Genomic DNA, 22,882 nt, shown 5'->3' on the forward strand with positions numbered 1-22,882 from the left:
GAGCGCTGGGCCCTGCTCTCATTACAGGGCAGCGCGGGTTGGCTCAGAGGCACAGAATCGGTATACAGGTGTAAAAGCCAGCAAAGATGAGCGGGGATTATAGGGCAGCTTATCCCATCCCCTCAAGGCAGAGGATGACTTCTCTGGACTTCTATTGAGTGAGCGACAGAACAAGAGAGAGAGTGAGACACATGTAGCATGAAGCAACCAGGGAAATCGTCAAACTGTGCACAAGATGCCTTTGATGTGCAAGTTTGCTATCCCGGGTTACTTAAGCCCACCACGATCCATCATAATGACCAAGCTGCCATGTATTTCAATAGGACTTGCGTAAGAATTCGTAAGAAAGCACCGTGGTTTGGCATTGATTCGGGGGGCTCTCTGAAGCCTGACCTATCACCAGCTGAGCACACCCCTGAGAGTCAACGTCTGTATTAAAGGGAGAGAAAAAAAAGAAGGTTTGTGGTGTTATTTTCATAGCAAATAAACTTCACGTTTTGCCTTGTGTTTGAAAGGGAAGACATTCCACTGCTTAGTTCACAGTATTGCAAGGATCAAGGGTAGAAATTGAAAAACCTGGGCAGTGTTTTGACAAGATTTGGTTGCTCTGATCCTGAGGTTCCTCCACAAGCCAGGTGCCTCACAGGGTTTTCCAATATTTGCTCTCATTATTTCTCACTTCACTTATTATTAAAGGAATATTCAGGGTTCAATACAAGTTAAACTCAATTACCAGCATTTGTGGCATAATGTTTATAGAGTGCTGCAGGGTTGACCAACCCAGAGGTTTGGTTTATTCTACAAAAAGCCAATATGATTTCCATTGGTTTTTGGATCACAAGAGAAAATAAGCTCTGTGAACAACCAAAGTTTATGATTCTCACACATATTTTTGCTGTCCAACCCAGAAGTTTGCTTCATTCTACTTAAATCAATTGTATTTCCTTAGATTTTTGGATCACTAGAGAAAATAAGCTCTGTGAACAACAAAGGTTTATGATCTTCACATGATTTGCTCACAAATAAAGTAAAGAAATGCAAATGCTGAAGTAAAAAGCTAGGCTTTAAACTAACTACACCACACCTGCATGACGTCAACATCACCATCTTATTCAATCTTTATTTTTAAGGTTGAGTTAGGATAGTTTGAAGGAGTTTGATTGTAAAAAAAGACACAACATGGGTGTAAAAATAGATTAGTCAGTAAATGAGTTTTCCTGTTTGGTGACATGACGTTCAACCACTCCAGGCTGATTTAGCAAATGGTTAGGACCTACTTAAAAAATAATGAGTAGGGTATTTCTAAAGTATTTTATGTCTTAGAATAAAACTTGTGCAACCCACACACTTGTTTTAGGCATTTAACAAAAAAAAACATTCAAAAACACACACTGACTTCGGGCCGATGGAACTGGAAGTAAAAACACGCAAACTCATTTTAGGGTTTTAGGACTCATTCCTGTAGCATTTTAAGTAAATAAATATTTAAGTTGCCCCTAGTTTTCTTTTATAACTGCAAAAATAGGGGTTATGGTAAGGCACTTACAATAAGAAGTAAAAGGAGCCAATTTTTGGAGGACTTAAAAGTGCAGTGAATAATGTTTATGAGGATCTATTGATATAAATGCAATTATACATAACTATGTTTACAGTGGTGTATAATGACCTTAAATAATGAACAAATCAAAATAAATTGTCAACATTATGTGCTGTAAAACAAAGTTATTGGTGCAATAGTCGATCTCGGAAATGTTACCTTTAGCCTGCTAGCATTGAAAGCATAGATCCCTCCCTGCAAATCGACATCCAAAGCTATGCCTCCTCCAAAACTCATGACCACGCACAGACCAGAAGCGAGGCTACAATAGATAACGTTATTGGATTACATCATGCATCCTTCACCGGAGAGAAAACTTTACAGTATCGCTAATAAAATAATGAAAGCAAACAACAGTTTGCCTGCCATTCTGTCTGCACAGCATACGTGAACGCGCTGATGGCGTGTGATGTCTGCGTGAACAGGCTGCGCAGTGGTATGCAAACGCACGTTGACTAATAGGGAACTCATGGTATTATCAGTCTGTAGAGAATCACCTATTGTACCTTTAACTTGAACCTGGAATATTACTTCATATAAAATTATTCTGAGTATAATTTCAAAGAATGCAGAAAAATAATCACACAAAAATATCCCGCGTAGCTCCTCTTTGACACATTAAGCAGCTTTCATTGTGTGCGGCACAATGCTGAGGTGATAGGGTTACCGTGCCCCACCTTTGGTGCTTTATAGCTTTGTGGCCTTTGGCATCACCTCCGAAATGCTTGATATGAGTGAAAGGAGATCTGTGTGACCAAATGTCACCTCCACAGACTTTCTGTTAACCCCTGGGCCCCTGTGCAGTTGTGACCACGTACAGTGTACGTGAAGATTTCTGGAACATCATTGCTCCACACTGCCACCCTTCAGCTGCTTCTGGACGAAAATAATGTGACCTTCGACCTCACAGAATTTTCAGTAATGTTGTATGTTTATATGCATGTGTGTATGATGTGGTGTGCCCTGCCTTTGCATTTATACGGCACGTCGCAAAGAAACCCGATTCTTGTGTTTATGTGCCTTTCTTGGATTACTAGGCCGTGAAGGTCAGTAGTCTGGGGAGAATTAGAGAAGCTGACAATAATGTGGGATTAGAGGCTGGCAGTCACCATGCAGTCCTGGTGCCTGGATGCTGGTGTGTTAATAGCTGTGAATGTCTGAAGAACACTTGAAGAGCCTATTGTAGAGCTGCACAATAAAATTGAAATAAAACATTATCGCAATATGGCTTAATGGATAATTTAATCTTGAAGGCCGCAATTTCATTGAATAAATATATGCGCTGCCAGTGTCAGAGTGAAAATTGCTCATTTACATACATTCTCATAATATATTGTTTCAGCATCTCAGAGCAGATTGGTTCATTTAGTTGTCATGATGAGCTGTATGCGTGTAAATCAACACAGTGCCGTGCTTTACTCTTAAAATGACAAAAGTCATTATAAAAAAGTGACATAAAAGTGTATATACTGAATTAAACTGAAGCCTTCATGATTTGATTATCGGGTTAAGCCATATTACGATAAAAAAGATTGATGGTTTACTATTTGAAAATGATTAAATATTTAATGTTTTATTTAGCAATATTATTACTGCGTTCTTTATTTCCCCCCACAAATTCCCCCCAATCATTCTAGAATTCCCCCCCCCCCCAAATATAGCTAATTATATATATATAAATATAAATCACAACATAACATGTTTTGCAGGAAAAAAATTTTTTTTTGCAATATTGATCATCCCTACTATAGACTATCAAAGTCACACCTTGCTTTTTAACTGCTGCTTTCTGGGAAAGATATGGTGACCCCTATTCATTCTTTCTTGTTTTTAGTTTTCTCCTCATGGTGCTTCACCTCACATTCTCTTTTTGGTATTATCTTGTCACTCAATTTTCACTCCTCTCAATCTTTACCTCTGGACTTGCTCTCCCAATTCAGCAGTCAACTGATCTGTCAGCAGGGGACTTTGTTCCTCACTCAGGTTTCCAACTGGGAAAGAATACACGGCCCAGTACAACCGCTCATAGGTTTGCTAAAAAATTAATCAGTTTATTTAACTGCTCATGGTTAAATCCCTGCTCATCTAGAGATTTTGAGCTTGTTACTGCATGTTATCAGACAATGATTAAAATGCCTGGACAGACAAAATATATTTCAGGCACAATTATTAATCAAAATAAAATTGAGATTAAAATGCAGTGAACGAAAGAGAATTGTTAAATTAAGAGAATTACTTAATTCTTTTTCATCATTCCTTTGCAGTTAATGAGCCGTGAAACACAGATTGGGCCAACGGTATACATTTTACACTGGCAAAAATAGAGACAAACTAAACATAAGTGAGAGAAAGCCATCTATTGACATACAGTGAAACATATCATGGACGTGCTTATGAACCCTGCTCATCCATTCAATTAGATAAACAGACATAAGCAAAAGGGGATAATTTAGTGTGGAGTCCATTCTGGAGGCCTGGAGGTCTTTCATTATTTACTCGTCCAGCATGGATGTATTCAAAGCATTAGCAGAAACGCCCATTCATTAAAGTAGACAAGATGAGCATGCTCAAATCATTGCTCTATGCCACAGTCCACAAGCATGCTGGAGTAAAAACCTCCACCCTTATGCAAGGAGCATGGATCTGATAAAAGGGTAAAGAGCACTGCTTTAAAACCATGAAGCGTTGAGACCCTTTAAAAGATCAAATCCAGTCATTTATGGAAGAGAAGGGAGGCAGAGCATTCAAATGCCTGGTTTGCAGTAGGCCAGAATAATCAATTCCAATCTTGACTGTAAAGACTTGGCAGGGCTGCTTTTCTGTGATGATCTTACTCTTTCTCATGGCAGAGGGAGCAAAACGTGCCTCTGACAGGACAGATCAGATACAAAAGCTTTATTTTGGGAGCTGTTTAAACAGTTTAGCAGAATCTCTGTTCCTAATTTCAGCAAATTTATTTCCATGCATGACATTCTGCCGTGAGCTTTGCTCTGAAGAAATTCCCTTAAACTCATAAAAAGCTCAGAATGAGCATGTGTTAAGCCCATGCTTCTTGACACATTTAGTATGCTGTATGATGATAATCCATTTGTTCAAGCGGCACAGGTCCTGTTTACACCAAGGTATTAAGAAGCATTTTGTCAATCCAATCACAAAAGGGGCGATGCTAAACAGAGGTGTAAATGGGGTCTAAAACGTTTTGAGCTTGTCCACTTTCAAGTGAGGTCTTACCAGGGGTAGGCGAAAGTGCATTCAGATTGCTTTCATAGTGTAAACGCTCATGTGGTTGAATGCATTGAAACAGCCCCAAAAGACTGCATACTCTCTGCCTCCTAACCAAATGTGTAAACATTATGTGTAGCACACTATAGCCAGATGGGATTTAAACTTTGTCGACTGAAGACCTAAGTTTGGTTTGAAGTATCAAGCACAATGTTCTCTTCCCATTCCTGATTTCTAACACAAACTCACTGCGTTTGGCTTGGTCTTGTAGATGTCAGAGCAGAAACAAAAGCTGCTGCTCATCACGTTTTTACATCGTCTCCGGTCATGTTCATTTGTAAATTGCGTGAGCTTATTATGTCCATAAGATGCCCATACATTTAACCACCTATAGGCCACTCTCCTTGAAGAAATCAGAACAGAAGTGAGGAACAGAAAACAAAACAAAAGAGACGGATAAAAACAGCATGTAAAAATGTGAATGTGTCTCCCTATCCATAGAGTTTAAAGGGGGGGTGAAATGCTGTTTCATGCATACTGAGCTTTTTACACCTTTAAAGACTTGGATTCCCATCCTAAACATAGACAAAGTTTCAAAAACTAATGTTGGACGTTTGATAGAGTATTTCTGTGTTAAAAATACTCCTTCCGGTTTCTCACAAGTTTCGGCGAGTTTTTTTCGAGTATGGGTCTACTTGACATTAAATAGATCGGAAGGTCCTTGTATGGGCCGTACGAGCTCTTCTCCCGGTAGGGTGCGCGCGCGTAACTAGAGGGAGAGAGAGGACATGCACGCTGTAAACAGTCTCTCAGGTGCAGATCCAGTCATCCGTGAACACTTATGACGTGCCGCGCTCCACTTTATTCCTATGGGTGACGTCGAGCGACTTCAACGCTTCAGCACAGCATTCCGGGAAGGCAGCGCTGCATTTGAACCGATTTGAACGCAGAAATGATGGGAAGCTTCAAGGCATCGCTTCAGTCGCGTCGCAAAGTGGATTTCCACGGTCACTGCTGTCACAGGACTTCACCAAATCATACCAAAGAAGTGTGTTTTTGACAGAGCGGTCCCAGCGATAAAGATTCGGTCCTGCTTTGGAAGCAGCCGGTGAGTAAATCAACTTCAAATGTCTCTGCTATTGGCTACCGTCGCATGAGTAAACATCAGTAAACGATACGATCGCGTGCTTCGTCATTCAAATGCGCTAACGGTTACTCCATTGTTGTTCTGTATAACACTAGTCTGACTCTGACGTGCAAAACCGTTTTGCTTGCTACCTCTAATGTCTAGTCACATACAATAGTCCATAAACCGAATCATGTCCTCATAAACTGCGCGTAAAGACACACAAAGGCCCCTAAATATAGTACATACCACAGAGACGGACATCCTGATGTTGCCGTTTCTCCTGTTCAATTTATTTCAGCCTCAGATTTGATTGTGGATCATTATCTGTATTAGCTGAGATAGCGATGGGTTTCTCCACGCTTGAGGACATCACCGCTTTGTGCACATTCGTCATTCTTTAGCTCCGCCCACACGATACGCCTCCAGGCGCTCGGTTTTTTCCGGAAAGACTCGGTACAGCCTATATTTCTTTTATAAATATGATAAAACTAAAGACTTTTCGGAGATATGAAGGATGCTAAACTACTCTATAGGTACTCAAGATTGACATGAGATTGACTGAAACTGAGTGTTTCACCCCCCCTTTAATATGGAGTTTGCAGCTATAACAGCTTCAGCTCTTCTGGGAAGGCTTTCCACAAAGTTTAGGAGTGTGTTTATGGGAACTTTTGACGATTCTTTTAGAAGTGCATATGTGATCTCAGGCACTGATTTTGGATGAGAAGGCCAGCTCACAGGCTATGCTCTAATTCACCCCAAAGGTGTTCTATTGGGTTGAGGTCGAGACTCTGTGCAGCCCAGTCAAGTTCCTCCACACCAAACTCGCTCATCCATATTTTTATGGCCCTTGCTTTGTGCACTGGTGCGCCAGTCATGTTGGAAGAGGAAGGGGCCATCCCCAAACTGTTCCCACAAAGTTGGATCATAAAATTGTCCAAAATATCTTGGTATGCTGAAGCATAAAAAGTTCCTTTTGCTGGAACTAAAGGGCCAAGCACAACCCCTGAAAAACAACCCCACGCCATAATCCCCCGTCCACCAAACTTCAGGCAGGTACTGCTCTCCTGGCAACCACAAAACCCAGAATCGGCCATCAGATTGCCAGACAGAAAAGCGTGATTTGTCACTCCAGAGAACATGTCGCCACTGGTCTGCTCTAGAGTCCAGTGGCGGCGTGCTTTAAACCACTGCATTCAACGCTTTGCATTGTACTTGCTTGGTGAAGTAAGGCTTTAATGCAGCTGCTTGGCCATGGATACTCATTCTCTACACACTGTTCTTGAGCTATAAGGTCTGTAGCTGTTGACTCTGCAGAAAGCTGGTGACTTGTGTACCCTGTGCCCCTCAGCATGCGCTGACCCCGCTTTGTGATTTTATGTGGCCTACCACTTCGTGGCTAAGTGGCTTTTGTTTCCAATTTCTTTCTACTTTGTTATAATACCCCTAAGTAGTGATGAAAATTCAAAAATTGACTTATTGCACAGGTGGCAACCTATCACTGTACCACTCTTGAATTCGCTGAGCTCCTGAGAGCGACCCATTCTTTCACAAATGTTTGTAGAAGCGTCTGCATGCCTAGGTGCTTGATTTTATACTTCTGTGGCCATGGAAGTGATTGGAGTACCTGAAGTCAATGATTTGGAGGGGTGTCCCAATACTTTAAGCAATGTGGTGTAGTTCAAATGGTTTATTATCAGTAGTTGGCATGAGCCGTCCTTCCTGTAGTTGACATTAAAAGGAAGATATGATGAAATCCTTGTCAATTTGTGCCTTTGCAAAAACAAACGTAGGATTACTCTACATGTTCTGAGCAAAGATCAAGGTCTTTACTCTCAAAATGCCCTCTTTCTGCCAGAAAAACACAACTGACATGTGATAAAGAGTATGAGTATGCAGCAGATTCTGTTGTTTGTGGTCATATTTCTCAGCACTATGATTCAAACCGAGCAGGTGGCATCCTTTTTATGACACACAAATTCAGTGCCAGTCAGCTATTATACTAAGTGTGTAAAATCATGCAACAAATGGAAAACAAACAATCAAGCGTGACAGTAATATGTAAAGTATTACCACATGGTAAAACAATGCATCATTGTGCTATCTTTGGGTAAACCACAGGAAGCTGGTATGTCTATTATTGCCTTTTTTGTTCAGATACCTTCATGGATTACGGTCAGACTAACGCATTAATAAAACACATCTGTTTGAGGTAGAGGGGGGCACTGATCTACCTCTGGCCACAGACAGGGGAGATGTATTTTTTTTTAAAAATACAATAGTAAAAGGTGATAACTCTGTCCTTCTGTTTAGCTACGCAGTCTTTAAAATATTTTCCTCCCTAGAAGATCCAAATTATTTTCATGAAATTTGGTTACATTAACTGATCGTAAATTATTATTTTTAGTGACTCAAAAACATGCTGTGTAGACCAAGTCCTGAATATATGAATATATGACTCTATGAACTATGGCTCTTTGTAGTTAATCAAAAATTACAGCACAGCCACTTTAGTCCTATTCTTAAATATATAATTCGAATTAATTTGTTAATCTTCTATTAAATAATTGTGAATCAAAAACATAGAAAGGGGTTCATGTGGTCAGATACCTAAATGATTCTCTAACAACAACCGAATCAAGAATCAAAGACACACAACAGGAGTCAGGACCCGAATGAATGACTCCTTATTTAAGTTTCTTTTTAGTGAATCAGTTATTTTTTGTGAATCAAAAACATTGCTTCAGTCCAGTTCCTGAATGACTCTCTAAAAAGAAATGGCTTATAAGAATCAAAAACTTACAATGGGATCAGTGTAGTCTAACCCTCAAATGACTGAGTCTTGTGAGCCGGATCTTTTCAGTAAATCAAAATACTTACGTATGAATCAGCCAGAGTGGTTACATACTATGAAAAGCTTAAGCTTAGAACATACTCTGCAGGAACAAAGAAATGTGTTTGTTTTCTCGAGTTCATTTTGGCCAGTAAATTCCACACTTCACGAGAAAAGCAGGTGCCGATCATCTGCGTTTCTCCCCATTAACTACGCCCACTTTAAATGTATGACCAGTTACACGATAGTTCTCGGACACCAGCAAGAAAAAAGTTCTGCTCAGGCGATGTGACGAGAACAAGCTGTCGAACTCCGGAACCAGGGCTGCGAGAACAAAATTACGTCATTTTGTTATCGCAGCCCTGGGAACGAGAATTTTTTTCTCTGTTCTTGCGGAGTATGTTTTAGCCTTTACTGTAACTTAATGAATGTTCATAATCACAATGTGCAGCAAAAGCACTTAATAAAGCAATAATTAGTATTTTTTGGTATTTTATTTATTCAGTTAATTAAAAATGTTACTTGATTTGTGCTTTTTTGCACTGAATTTACAGTATGCTGCCACTGTAAGATTTGTGAGAAGCCAATAAAACTCTGCGTTATGCGTTTATTTGTTGGAATCTGAAACTATCTATTGGTGACAGACTGCTGTAATAAACCCCACCATGCCTGCTCACACTGCTTCGAACCCTGCATGACTGACACCTGAAGTCCAATCCATTAGCTGACCAAACACAGGGTGTCATGCACCACAAAACTCACAAGTCAGGTATCAGGTAAAAGCTTGCTCTCTTTTCACACAGGCTGTGTCTTCTGAGGGATAAGCTTGGGAATATCTGACTGACATGCTGAATGAGGTGGAAGAGCAGCCTAAGATAAGCTCTTATTTGAGGTGCATTGTTGAGTTCTCAGCAGGTGATAAAGTAGAATAGTTCCTGGCCAATTCAATCCGTTCCATTACTTAAGCACACATTCAGTCAAGCCTGCATCCTATGGAACCATTGTGCTCGTTTTAAGACCAGAGCAGTACAGCGTAATGGCTCTTTTGACCTAGTGGGGGAGGTTGAGTCCTAGCATACTCCAAAAAGTTTATTTGTGGTCCCTGCTGTGTAAGCCAAAACAATTAGTAGAGGTCTTTGAACTGCACCAAACAATTAGTCTGGATCAGTCGACTCCAGTCGTTTAGCGGTGTGGGCTGATTGAATATCCAACCTGACCGGGCTCATTAAATGCTTCAGCGGGTATTTGATTTACACCTGGTCATGTCTTTAACCTCACGTGGAGGTTTCAAAATTGAGCTCTTTGATGAAACCTCATGCTCACAGACCCGGAGAGCAGGAAATTACCAGAGGGAGTAAAAAAATGAGGAAAAGAAGGTATGGTGGATGCCAGAGATGGATCAACATGCCTCCAGGCCACTGAGTCGTCATCAGCCTCACCAAAGCAATCTTTCCCTTCCCTTCACTTCACTGACACTTACACATGTTTCTGAATTATGCCCAGAGAGAACCGACAAGTATTTCAAGCCTGAAGGCTGTGTTAAATATGGGCCAGTCATCCTAACGAACAAGGGAAGAAACTGTGGTGCAATAAACCTGGTGTAAACAGTGGAGTACTAGCCAAACGTATGTTTGTTTTTATGTGATGTTCCTCCTGAAGAACAGATTGTGAGCGCAAGCGTTTATCAGTTGTATGCTCAACTTCTTTATGGGAGTATTTAACACACATATGCAGCAAGAGTGGGAAAACAGTCCAAGGGCAGGAAAAACAACAACACACACGTACACATATAGCAATGATTTAACAAGAAAACTATGATCGCTGTGTCTAAAAATATATATATATATATATATATATATATATATATATATATATATATATATATATATATATATATATATATATATATATATATATTATTAGTTATTGCTGCATTTTGGGTGGTACCTGAGCCTGATGGGTTAGCATTAGGACAGCATATAGTCCAGACAGAATGAGAATGGGACGTAGTGATGCTTGGAATCACTTTGATCAAGTGCAAGATGTGCAGAGCCAATCTGCAATATACATAGCATTATAATGAGAACAGTTGTATGTAAATTCTTTGTGCTTTGATTGTCCCGTGTTTCAGCTTTGTTGTTATGGGAAGAACATGAGTTACACATTCAGGCAAGCATGGTCAAGTTCTATTGTGCAATTGTGTCCTTGTGTGCAGATTTCATTTGTAATATTACGTTTATGTTGTATATCTGATTAATTTCACATAGGATGTTTATTAACCCTTTATTCACAGCTCAAACGGCAATGCCCACATTATTGAGTATGATTGGGTTATATTCCTGGATTATTGGTTCATATTGCTTTTAGATGTTTCTTTTTCATAAAAAAATATATTATTAATAATCCAGCAGTGTTATATTTTCTAGTCAATTTTTCTCAATAATAGGCCTAAGTTAGCCTGACAAGCCAGACCCACATCAAGATGTTTGGTGTGGAAACTCACCATAGACAATCTCAATCCGAGGGGCGGGATAAACGGTTGTCTTTCAAACTCCCTCTGCACGCGATAGGATAGCGCTACACCAACCAGAGCAACGAAGGTTAAACAGAGATCGCTGATAGATTAAACATTCGCCGTATCCGGTCGGCTAAACTCAGAACACATCTTCCCTTTTTAAGAATGACTTCAGTGCCGTTCTTTGTTCTTTTCTCAGAGAAAAGCTTAACTCCAAGTCTTCCAGAGTCGCGGTCAGAGCTGATTCGAAAGACCGCCGCCGTTCGCCAGTTTCTGTGTTAACTAGAAGCACGCAAACGCAACTCGGCCTTCGTCATTATGGCCCCGCCCACCGACTCTATACATGATGTGATTGGACCGTCCAGATTTTGAGGAACACAGCTCAGAATGGTATTGAGAGTGCCTAGACGACACTTGCGGGCAAATTAAATTTGCTGCCGCTAGGGTGCGTCTAGATTTCTAGGCTAGGCCTAAGTTGTATCACGTGAAAATACAATGCAATCTGTTTTATTTCTTGTATCTTTTAGATAAGGCTATCTCAGACAGGTTACAGTGTAATTATATATAAATAATGAGTAATATTAATTAACTACACGCACTTACACGGTTAGGGTTGAGGCGGGTTAGTTGTAATTGTGCAGAACTTATTGCTATTACATAAGGACACTGTAAAATAAAGTGCTACAAGGTCTTCTTAATGTAAAATGCCTAAATGTAAAACCTATTCAGAGAAGTTGTTCCTTATTAAGCGAGTCACAGTTCACATGCAATAAGGGGAGGAAGATATTTCTGAAGATTACAAGCATGAAATGGGGCAATCCCTTGCAAAAGGCATAAAACAACTTGCTGAATAAAAAAGTATCAACTTCTTTGCAAAAATGTATTACCAATCCCAAACTTTTGAATGGTAGTGTATAGACATATAAAATAAGACTTTTCGGACACAGAAAACCTAACACAGCTAAAAAAAAAAAGGACATGAAAGTCAGGATTCATCCCCACAGGTGCTCTCATCCCCAGATGTAGATGAGACAAGCAGTTTGCACCTGGATGCCAGCTGTCCGGTCTCCTCTAGCATTATGGTCTAAAGTCACGCAGGTTTCCCGCCAGGGCAAGGCTGCCAGCATGAGCTCACTGCATGGGCTTGACATTTTGAGAAAAAACACAGCTGCACAGTTCTACCTGCCCCTTGGTCAGAGCTGTTGGTCTGTGACGTGTACATGCCTGCATTTGTGTGCTTTTGCCAGAAATGACTCAAGGTGACTTAATTCCTCAGTACAAACCTCAACTCACCCACATAAAATACATTTCGTATACATGTATACATACGCACAGAAACGCAACCATGCAGGTAGCTTATCGCAGCTTCTCCAAGCAGAGACAGGATACAACAAGTACTGTCTTTCAGCATGATTTTGCACCTCCCAGAGCCGAAGCCATGGCCTATAAATGATCTAGGTTTTGCTGCTTTTGCGCAAACACATCTGGGAATAAGCAGGCTGCAGCACGTACACTTTTTATAAGTGCTAAGTACAGTGCATTAGCCTGTCACCCTGTCCTTACATGACCAAAACACACTATAATGCAAAAGACTGAGAGAGGTACAAAGAGCTAAAATTATCTGATTTACATTGATACTGGCTTATTCACAGTCAAAAAGATGTGGGGAAATGTGTACAAAGTAAGTTAAAAATCAATGCACTGGCTTTTCGCTTTTCTTTACACTTTTAGACTTGCCCTCTCAAAGCATGTTCATTTAGCCACAATAGCGGTAATAATTAAAATGGCTGTCGATCAAAACTCCCTCTTTAGGAATTATATTACAGGCAGCAATCAATCAAGCTTCAGATTCAATTTTAAAGTAATCAGCATTTGCCAGTTGTTCCCCTGATCAATTGTAATCTAATGATAATTTTGACCTTAAATGTGGCTGTTTGTTATTGCCGGTCTCAAGTGTCCCCCCTCCTCTCTGCTCTTTCACGACGGGGGGCGCTGGGTTTGTTGGTGTGGTTCCAACTCAGATATATCCATTATTCCAAACAATAAGGACTATATTTCTGTCTGTTTTATTAACGAATATTGCTGAGCTACAGCAGACTGGCCGATCGATAATTTTAAGAGCTTGGGTGAAGTCTGAAAGCTGTGGTGTCTTTCTCTCGAAGGGTAAGAGTCTATTACGGACTTCGGTGATTTATCTGATATGATAGTCAAATAACTTTGGCTCCACATTAACAAATAAAACAGGAAAGCAAGGCTAAATTCAATCAAAACTGAAGCACAGTGTCAGATACACAATGTTTCCCCATAAAAGCAGGAGATGTTGGAGCCCAGTTTGTGGAGTCGGTTGTCTAAGAGCAAAAACAAGATATTGGGATCAATTTATCATACCTATTTACAATGTAATTGTTTTATGACATCGCGTCAATTGCCCCTTTATGGGATGATAAGACAGACTCTGCATTACATATGCTACCGGTATCATGGTTCTTAGTAATGCCACTATGATTTATACTCAGACACACACCCAAAACAAACAAACGCACATGCACACATTCACACACTTATGGACTGTATTGGTAACAGACACGCATCCCTTTCAAAAGATTTTCAGACATTTCAAAGCTGTAAGTAAACAGTTCTTCTAAGATGCCTAGGGAAATGTTCTCCAACTGCTATTGCCATTTAAGCTATCGTACATCCATAATGAAAACTGATAGAGCCACGGCTGACTTTGAGCAGATGTTTGGATCAAGGATCCACAGAATGAAAATATTTAAAAATGTCTTAAGTGCTTCAGTCTGCAGATCTTCAGCTGTAATAAGTGACTGAGTGCACTTTGTGAGTTTGGCCAGATAAAGTTCAGGGCACTGAAGCAACTACAACAGACTGGAGAGCTGTGTGACTTTGGGATGAGGCCAGCCGTTCCGGGCTGGCCCATATGAATTGCTAAAGCAACCAGTACAAAGACTGTTAGAGTCAGTTGAAGAACACCTGCTGGGTAGTGATCTGGGCTTCCCCACTGTATGGACTCTGATAAGACAACACACAAGCAAATAGAGAATGGACAGCATGAGTAAGGGTTGTTAAACAAGCCCGATTCACCAGGGTCACAAGCAAACTTAGTTTTCCGATTACTCACCATCTTCAATTGAATCTATGCCACAGAGTTTATAACTGAAGTGCTCACACATCATATTAAGAGTTTTACACAATAAACAGTTAAAGGCTCCCTGTAGTCAATCATTTTATCTTTAAAACTCATATTTGATCACAAAAATGACACATTTATAAGTTTTTGTTGTCTGAGATCAACTAATGACATTTTCATTTGTTTTTTACATTCAAAAACATCATAATGAAGTAATAGGCTATTTTCTACACTGGTTTTGAGGGTCTCTCCCTGACGCTCTGTTTTGATGGGCGTGTAGCACTGGAGACTTGGAAGTTAACGCCCACGGTTAGGATTGGAGAAGATTTGCATATTTAATGAGCTTCAACTCCCTTGTCAGTTCACGGGAGGGATTATTTTGAAAGTGGCAACCGGAATAATTATCTGACAGGGCTCTAAAAATGCATTTATCAAACAAACACAATGATTTATCTCTCATCCACCCACGATTGATTTATTTTTGTATTACTTGGCCAGCTCGATCGGTGGGTATAAGCACAAACCGCGCAGGCGCGCACTGTTTAAATATCAAGTCAAGGGACTGAACATTAACAACGCAGATCAAGAAATTAATTTTATTTCTCTATTTAAGATTCACCGGCCTGCTGACGTGCTTACGTTTTGGTAGCCCTTCTGGAAAACAAATAGACGTTGGGCTTCGCAATCCCTGGGAGTCTGATCCCGAATTGCAATGAACCAACAAATAAGGGATTCTCCAGCCTGTGACAGCACGCTACGGTATTAGACCCATATACATAATCAATACGATCTGTAACAATGCAATACTATGGCATATTAAAAAAAACATGTTTTAGTCACATAAATTTGTTCCATTCCTATCGGATCCAAAGAAGGCACTGCTTTGTGTATTAATCTCAATATGTCTGCAAATCCAGTGTCGACCTGTGTCTTGTTTACAAACGATTATCTTGCTATCTTCGGCATGTTTATTGCTCCTTTAGCTGCACAAGTTGGTAGGTGGGGCTACAGAAGCAGGCGTACGCATTGATCTCTAGAGGCGGCGTTCCCCCCTTCTAATACGTCATTGATTTGAGAGCTCTTGTTTTCTGGGCCTGGTGTCTATAAAAGCTTTTCTTTTACTAACAAGGAAGTGTTCCGCTCCGAAACGTATTACTATGACCTTTTATATATCAAAGGCTCAAGGGAAATTTGATTTCTCAGTTCATTACCCCTTTAAAAAAGCATGAACGCAACTCTACACACTTACTTAATTTAGGGTGCAGATCTATGTATATGCAAATTAACCCCACCTCCATTCACTCACACCAACTCAAACATTCACTTGCTCAACTTCACTGTAGTAAATGCTGCACAATGGTATCTCTCTTTACAACGTTGGACACATAACAGTAATTAATATGATTAGCCTATTGCTTGACTACGTTATCAAACAGCTAAAAATGCTGCTATTGTTACACAAACCATGTTCCCAAAAGCCCACCCGCACATATACGTGAAACAAGGTAGTATGTGACGTAAGAAACAGGCTGATTTCAAACTGGGTTTTTGAGACTTTGGTTCACTGCAGTCTTGAAGAAAAAATACTCAGCAATGCTGACTTATTTGTCTAAAAGTATATTAAAAACACCACATAAACATATAAACAACATTAAAAACCCGATTTTAACCACAAGGGTGTCTTTAAATTTCACCTCAGTCCACAGAGCAGAGAGTTTTGGGTTGTGTTGATTATTGTTATCTAAGTAGCTTAGTTGAACTGCCCATGACCAGTTTTTAATTTAAAGGTCCCGTTCTTCGCGAATCCATCTTTCAAACTTTAGTTAGTGTGAAATGTTGCTGTTAGAGCATAAATAATACCTGTAAAATTATAAAGCTCAAAGTTCAATGCCAAGCAAGATATTTTATTTAACAGAAGTTCCTTTTCAAAGCCTACAGCGAACGGCCGGTTTGGACTACACCCCTGCCCTTCCTTGTATGAATGGCGTCACTAGAACCGTTTGTTGACTAACCCTCCGCCCAAAAGTACACGCAAAATAGGGGGCGTTGTCTTGTTGCTCTCCCACGTGGAGAAGAGCCCGCATTCATCGCTTGCATCTCCACGTTATGGTAAGAGGCGGGACCTTTCCGGGCAAAGTGCGCTAAGCTGCTGTCCAATCACAACACGGGAAGTGCTGGCCCAATCAGAACTCATTACGTGATTCTGAAAGAGGGACTTCATAGAACAAGGAAATCATCAGGCCGTTTTTAGGACAGAGAAAACAGCGCTGTACAGATAAGCAAATTGTGTGAAAAATACTGTTTTTTTACACACGAAACATAAAGCGTCGAAAACACGCGAAGAACGGGACCTTTAAAAAATAAATGTACCAAATAAAAATTGTTTTTGATAATTTACCATTTAAAAGGGCTCTCTGTAAGTTACATTTTTTTACACTAATTTGCTTTAGCTTACAAAGAATTCCTTTCAAATTAAGCAAAATGAGCATGAATCAGAATCTAATTTGAATAAGGAGCTTGTAAATCTCTAAATCTGTACTGATATTCAGCCTTTTTCCATTTACCTTCTGTGCCATGCTGTCCACTGTCCATAGCATCGTAGCATCTGGACATGTTTATATGCTTTATCTTTACATATTAAAAACATTAACCACTTACCATGCAGATCAAACCGATGTATGACTATGTTTTGTAATGAACTCTGTGAAGTAATTGCCCTGCGTTATCGACAGGCCCTTAGGGAGTGGTCAGCAGTTAAATTTGTGCCATTTATTGATCAGCATGATTTACTGATTGATCCAACAAATGGTGATGGATAAGTAAAAAAGACGAGGACGGCCAGTGATTTATGATGGCCTGAGGACAAAGACAAGCTATTGAGCTGACAAGAAGTCAGATTTGCTCTTGGATGGACATCGTTTTGAACGGTCAGCTAAAATTGACAGGAGAAAACGCATGATTTGGTTGAAACCTCTTACCTGGTTGAAGGTTTTCTCCTCTGACCCTGGAAAGTGATAGAGCTTCCTAATGTGTCCAAGCTGAATGAAATCCCTGAAGAAGTTATTGATGTCCGTAATGGAGATAAGGCAAACGGCAGAGCTGGCGGTGGGCTCCGGTGAGTCAGGTTTGCTGCGGGCAAAAGCAGCAAACAGCACGTCCTCTCCTTCTTTCAGGCCCATCTCCTGCTGAAAGTTATAGCCGACTTTGGCCACATGCGCAGCCTGGAGAACATTGAAACCCACCTGGGCCGAGCGCTTCTTTCTCTTTCGCTCAGAGTAAATGCACTCAAAAGGCATTTCTATGTAACGCAGGATCTCAGGATCCGAAGAGCACATGCGCGCGATCCTTGTGTGGTAGGCGTTCGAGCTGCCACCTTCTCGTTGGACAGTGAGAAAATAAGCATATGGACCACTCTGGAAGGAGTAGACGTAGCGTAGTGGGTATTTCCCACGCAGCCCTGGGGCCAAGTCCATGTAGGATTGCTCGGAAAAGAACTCAAAGCCATCTTGAGTCTCTCGCATCTTCCTAACGGAGATGGTGTGGTGAAGACGCGGGCCGGTCAAACCAAGAGGTTCAGAGTTTGCGACGAAGAACCTAACGACACCGCTGCTCATCACGTTGAGGATCTGCGTGCCCGAAGGTCCTGCTAGACAGTCTGGGCAACCGTGGCTGCTGCCTTTGTTTTTCTCAGAATACATGCAAGTTACTTCCGTATCCAGGGGTCCATCCTCTAACACGTGACGGGTGCAAACACCGTTCCCAACCGAACCACAGCTGAAGAGCTCAAGGTCGTAGAACGTTTCAATCACTAGGGCCATATTGGTGTTGTTCGTGTTGGGGGTCTTGTCTCCGCAACCAAAACATGGTTTTGGCACAGAGCAGTCTGGACCCTCGTAGACCGGTCCAGTATTATACTCATGTCTCGGCTTGAGGTCTTTTGACAGAGCGTAAAGCTTGTTGATGGTACCAACGTACACGGTTCCATTGAATTCCAACAGCTTTTGGATGGGAGTGTCAGACACAAAGTGAGGAAGGTCATAGGTCACAGAGAGGTCGAGTTTGGAACTTTCTTTTGGTTCCTCACATTGACTATTCAAGCCCCACCACAGCGTTTGAAGGATGATGAGGATGCAAGTGGCTTCAGAATAGTGAATTCTCATCTTTGTACTTCTGCAAAGTAAAAAGAGAACATTTATTTAGCATTAACCATATAAAGCCATAGACATTTGAAATAACAGCCATAAAAATCTAAGAATTTAGACACTTTTTAGTGTATGTATTTTTTTAAAGTAGTGCTGTCAAATCGAATAATCACATCAAAAATAAAACTTAGATTTATATGTGTGCACTGTGTATAATTATTATGAATATATAAATACCAATGCACACACATGCATGTATATATTTACCAAAATGTTTTTAATATATATATATATATATATATATATATATATATATATATATATATATATATAAAAAACATAAATATATTTTTTTAAAACATATATATATATATAAGTCTCATATTAGATAAATCATGCCTTTATGGCCTATATAGTGAGAATATGGAGCTCACAGTCTACGAGTAACATGCACTGAGCATAAATATGCAAAATTGTGCAGTTGCTGGTCAAAAAGTATGAAATTCTGATAGATTGTAAAATAAATCAACAAGATATTTGATACTTACATAAGATGCATTAATACATGATATTTAAATGCTATATGATTTTGCATGCTTAGTTTTATGACCAAAACATGGTATTATAATCTATTAATCAGAGGGCAGAAGGCATATTGAAAAATTGTGTACAAGTTGCTCACAATGATATTTTTGAGGCCTCAGAAATTTGCATATCAAGACACTGTAGGCATCATAGGCTTGAAACAGCATTTTTGTGTTAATTCTGATTCTATATATAGAACCCATTAGTGCACAAAAGGATACAAAAGCTTTATGAATCAAGACAAGATACTCCGAACAAATGACACTTGTAAATCACAGCCCCACGTCCTGCAACAGCAATGATATCACTAGTTTCCTTGCATTGCAGAAGCCTCAATAATTCACCACTCACTGTGTATGACAAATCCATGGATAAAAGAAAGAGGGCAACTCTAAACGATCCTTGTGCCTCTGACTAGGACAGCACTTTTGTGGCCGTGTACCAGAAGAGGCGAATCATCAAAGAGTCAGCCTACACTGAGTGCACTGCGGTGACAAGTCTAACTTTAGACAGCGTTCTCAAGGGAGTGGTTGATAAACTCAATTAAGCCTGGTAGGCTGCGGACGCCGGAGAAGTGATTTATTGTTGGTGTACTTAAACGCTATTCCTCCAGGAGGTCGCTTTTAAGGTTGAGATGGAAAGAGTGGCAGAGATAGAGAATATGGGATTCACCCTTACTGTTATCTAAACAATTGAAGTGCACTGAGTAGCACTAGTTCTCTGCAAGCTCTAGCCTAAGTATAACAGTGTGAGAGACTGTTGCACTTTCTGTCCTTTTAGAAAGATTCAGTCAGTTTTCTTACTGTTTACCAATATGCAAAACCTGACAAACAAGCTTTTATGGTCTTTTTTTTTTATCTTCCTTAAACACACATCTAAACATAATAACTTCAAGCAGGAATAAAAAATGCTTGGCACACTAAGGATCCTCACTCAAAAGCTGCTTCAAAATCTGTTCTCTTGGATGTTCCCCCTTAAATGGAAAAGAACAGAGAAAAAATACCTCAGATAATTATTAATATTTTAAAACACACTGGGACTCACATAATTCAATTCCATGTTGTTCTTTAAAATAAACTGATTTTACTTTAAATCGTAGCCTACTGTTTATATCTCCCATGAAAATTAGCATTTAAAACATTAACATTTATAAAGATGGTGCGTTTTAAGCTAAAGTCTTAGCAGACCAATATTTGTCTCAGACATTAAACCCACTCACTTACTGTCACTCAAATGCATGTAATCCCAGAAAAAAGGGTTTAGAGATTAACATGTCCACGTTTCTAAATATAACAAAAATAAACAAAAGCTTCGGTTTTCCTGAGTTTCATGGAAGCTTACAGATTTATAATGAGTCACACTGTCAACAACTAAACGCACACCTCCAGGACAATTCCATGAAACCACATTTAGCTAAAATTTCGAGCAAAGCAAAAACAAGAGAAGTGTTATCATAGAAACAACTCACTTTTAATAACATAATTTCCCCATGAAAAACATCAGTTATTTTCATCATACTCGAAACGTTCGTAAATAAAGCAAACGTTCACTCACCTGTAAAATAAAGACACCTGTCTGAGACAGAAAGGGAAAATAATCACATTTTTTAACGGTCCGGTTCGCTCTAGATGCGCGTGCGCTGTTTCTGGCGGATGCCAGCGGTCTCGAGATGGGATGCGGCGGTGAGTTTCTGCGCGCTTTCTGTTATAAAGTTGCCCGCTTTTCCTCCTCCTCTCCGCTACACCGTAATCACTCACTCGGAGAATGTGGACTCGGGTGACTCACGCTCAGAATGGGTCACATCAGTTTAAAGGGTTTGTTGTTGTACTCTGCGCGAACGCTGCGGGTCGTTACTCCACGGTGCGCGTGCCTTTGGATAGAATGGGTTTCTCAGGTGAGCGCAGTCAGATCACTGACAGTTACGTCACTGGCGGTGGAGTAACGGAGTCCGATGATTGGCTGCTGATGTTCTATAATTACTAATATTATTGGGGACGTTCAATTAACATTAAATAAGTGTTAATATTTGTAAGCATTTTTGTTTAACTATTCATATCGATCTTTAGATTTTATTTTATTGCATCATTGTTATTATAATGCATGGCTATAGGCTATGTCTATTTGTAAATCTTTAACAGCCTACCAATACAACTTTTGATAAAATAGCATTTTAGTGAAAACGAACACATTTTATCATCACGAAATATATATTCCTGTTTTAAGCATAGTTTAATCAGTAATCCTTTTTAAATAGTGTTCATTATACATTTTGAGTGAATATTTATCTTGCTATGGTTTATGGTGGTGTGCAGTGTCAGTGTGCATGCATTCATAATAAAAGAAAACAGATTTGAGGAAATTTACTGAAATGAATAACAACGACAATAATGAGAAAAAGAGTAAGAAGAAAAATAACTAAAATAGGAAACCAATCATTTCACTTAATGAATTCTGTTTAGTGTTAAATGTCATTGTATAGGCCTATTTTTCTGGTAGTTGAATAAAAGAAATTAACTTCCGTTCTTTATTTATCAAACACTGTATTTGAAGCAAGGAGGAACGAATAGTATATACATACACACACACACACACACACACACACACACACACACACACACACACACACACGCTTTATGAAGTCTGTCTCCTTACAGCCTAGCCACCTGTGTTTTTCTGGCATTTATTATTGTACGTATAGGTTTTGGTTATAGACAAATACATAGAAGTTTACTACTGTGGTCGACTTTACACTGCCATCCAGTAACCACTAAACCCAAAGTGTGAAATTCTGGACCTATGACTTTCTCTTCAACTATGCAGTATCTCCATACACCACCTGCCATGGTATTTTATAGTTTTTTAAGGTCTCAAGAGCATGACACATTTGACAAACATTTTGTATTTTTTTTAAGAAGAGTGGAGGCTTATCATAATATCATAAAAACATACTTTTTTAATTAGTTGGCCAACGTGTCATTTTGACGACAGATTGTAATGTGGCGTTTATTTGTCACCCTCTTGTGCCACTGAGTTCGTATCCTGCATGCAGGGTGACCCTGTCATTAGCACGGAACCTTTACGCCACCTAGCGGTGACCTAGTCATAGTGTTCCAGATTTATGAAATAATCAATAAAAGGTGTGATCTGGTGTCTGACGCAGAGTGAGTGGAGGGAGGACACCACAGATAATCTACAAAACTGATCCGTATTGATTTACTACCCACTCTAACTTAGTCTTTGGTTTTATTTATGATCTTAAGGTCAATAAAATCCAGTTTAGTGCTGACCTGGTCATTCTCCTACTGTAAAACCTCATTGACGACTGATCATTTAAACCTGCCATGCTTCATTTGGAAAAGGGCTTTTAAATGTTAAGCACAACAGCTGCAGTAATTTAACTATCCTCTTGACATTAGTAGCCTATATTGCATATATTGTTAAGAATGACTGCTGACATGTGGGGATTGGTCATTTTTTTGCAGTTTAATCCCTTAAAAGAAATACATGTGTGAATTTCAAATAAAAAAGATGCCATTTTATCAGTAAAACTTTAGATCTAAAAATTTAGATCAAATGTATTTAAACCACAGAGTGATTTAAATAAGATAGAATAACAGTATAGCCAACTATGACAGAAAGCAATTTGGATTTATATTTCTCCGTCCTGGGCCGTCTCAAAACCATAATATATAGAGAAACGGATTTGACAGTGTT

The 22,882-nt window shown here is 39.7% G+C and overlaps 1 protein-coding gene across 2 annotated transcripts in view; it reads right to left on the reverse strand.

Annotated features, from left to right (window-relative positions):
- Positions 1-21,052, reverse strand: part of met (MET proto-oncogene, receptor tyrosine kinase) — a 54,443-nt gene extending 33,391 nt beyond the window's left edge. For both annotated transcript variants that reach the window (XM_067436871.1, XM_067436870.1), the window contains exons 1-2: positions 20,723-21,052; positions 17,420-18,611 (exon numbers count right to left, since the gene is read on the reverse strand). In XM_067436871.1, the coding sequence (XP_067292972.1) occupies positions 17,420-18,601 (1,182 nt within the window). In that variant the 5' untranslated portion in view covers positions 18,602-18,611; positions 20,723-21,052. The remainder of the gene's footprint in view (positions 1-17,419; positions 18,612-20,722) is intronic.
- Between the last annotated feature and the right edge of the window lie 1,830 nt (positions 21,053-22,882).

This window comes from Pseudorasbora parva, chromosome 25 (genome assembly GCF_024679245.1).
Source record: "Pseudorasbora parva isolate DD20220531a chromosome 25, ASM2467924v1, whole genome shotgun sequence".
Classification (NCBI taxonomy): Eukaryota; Metazoa; Chordata; class Actinopteri; order Cypriniformes; family Gobionidae; genus Pseudorasbora; species Pseudorasbora parva.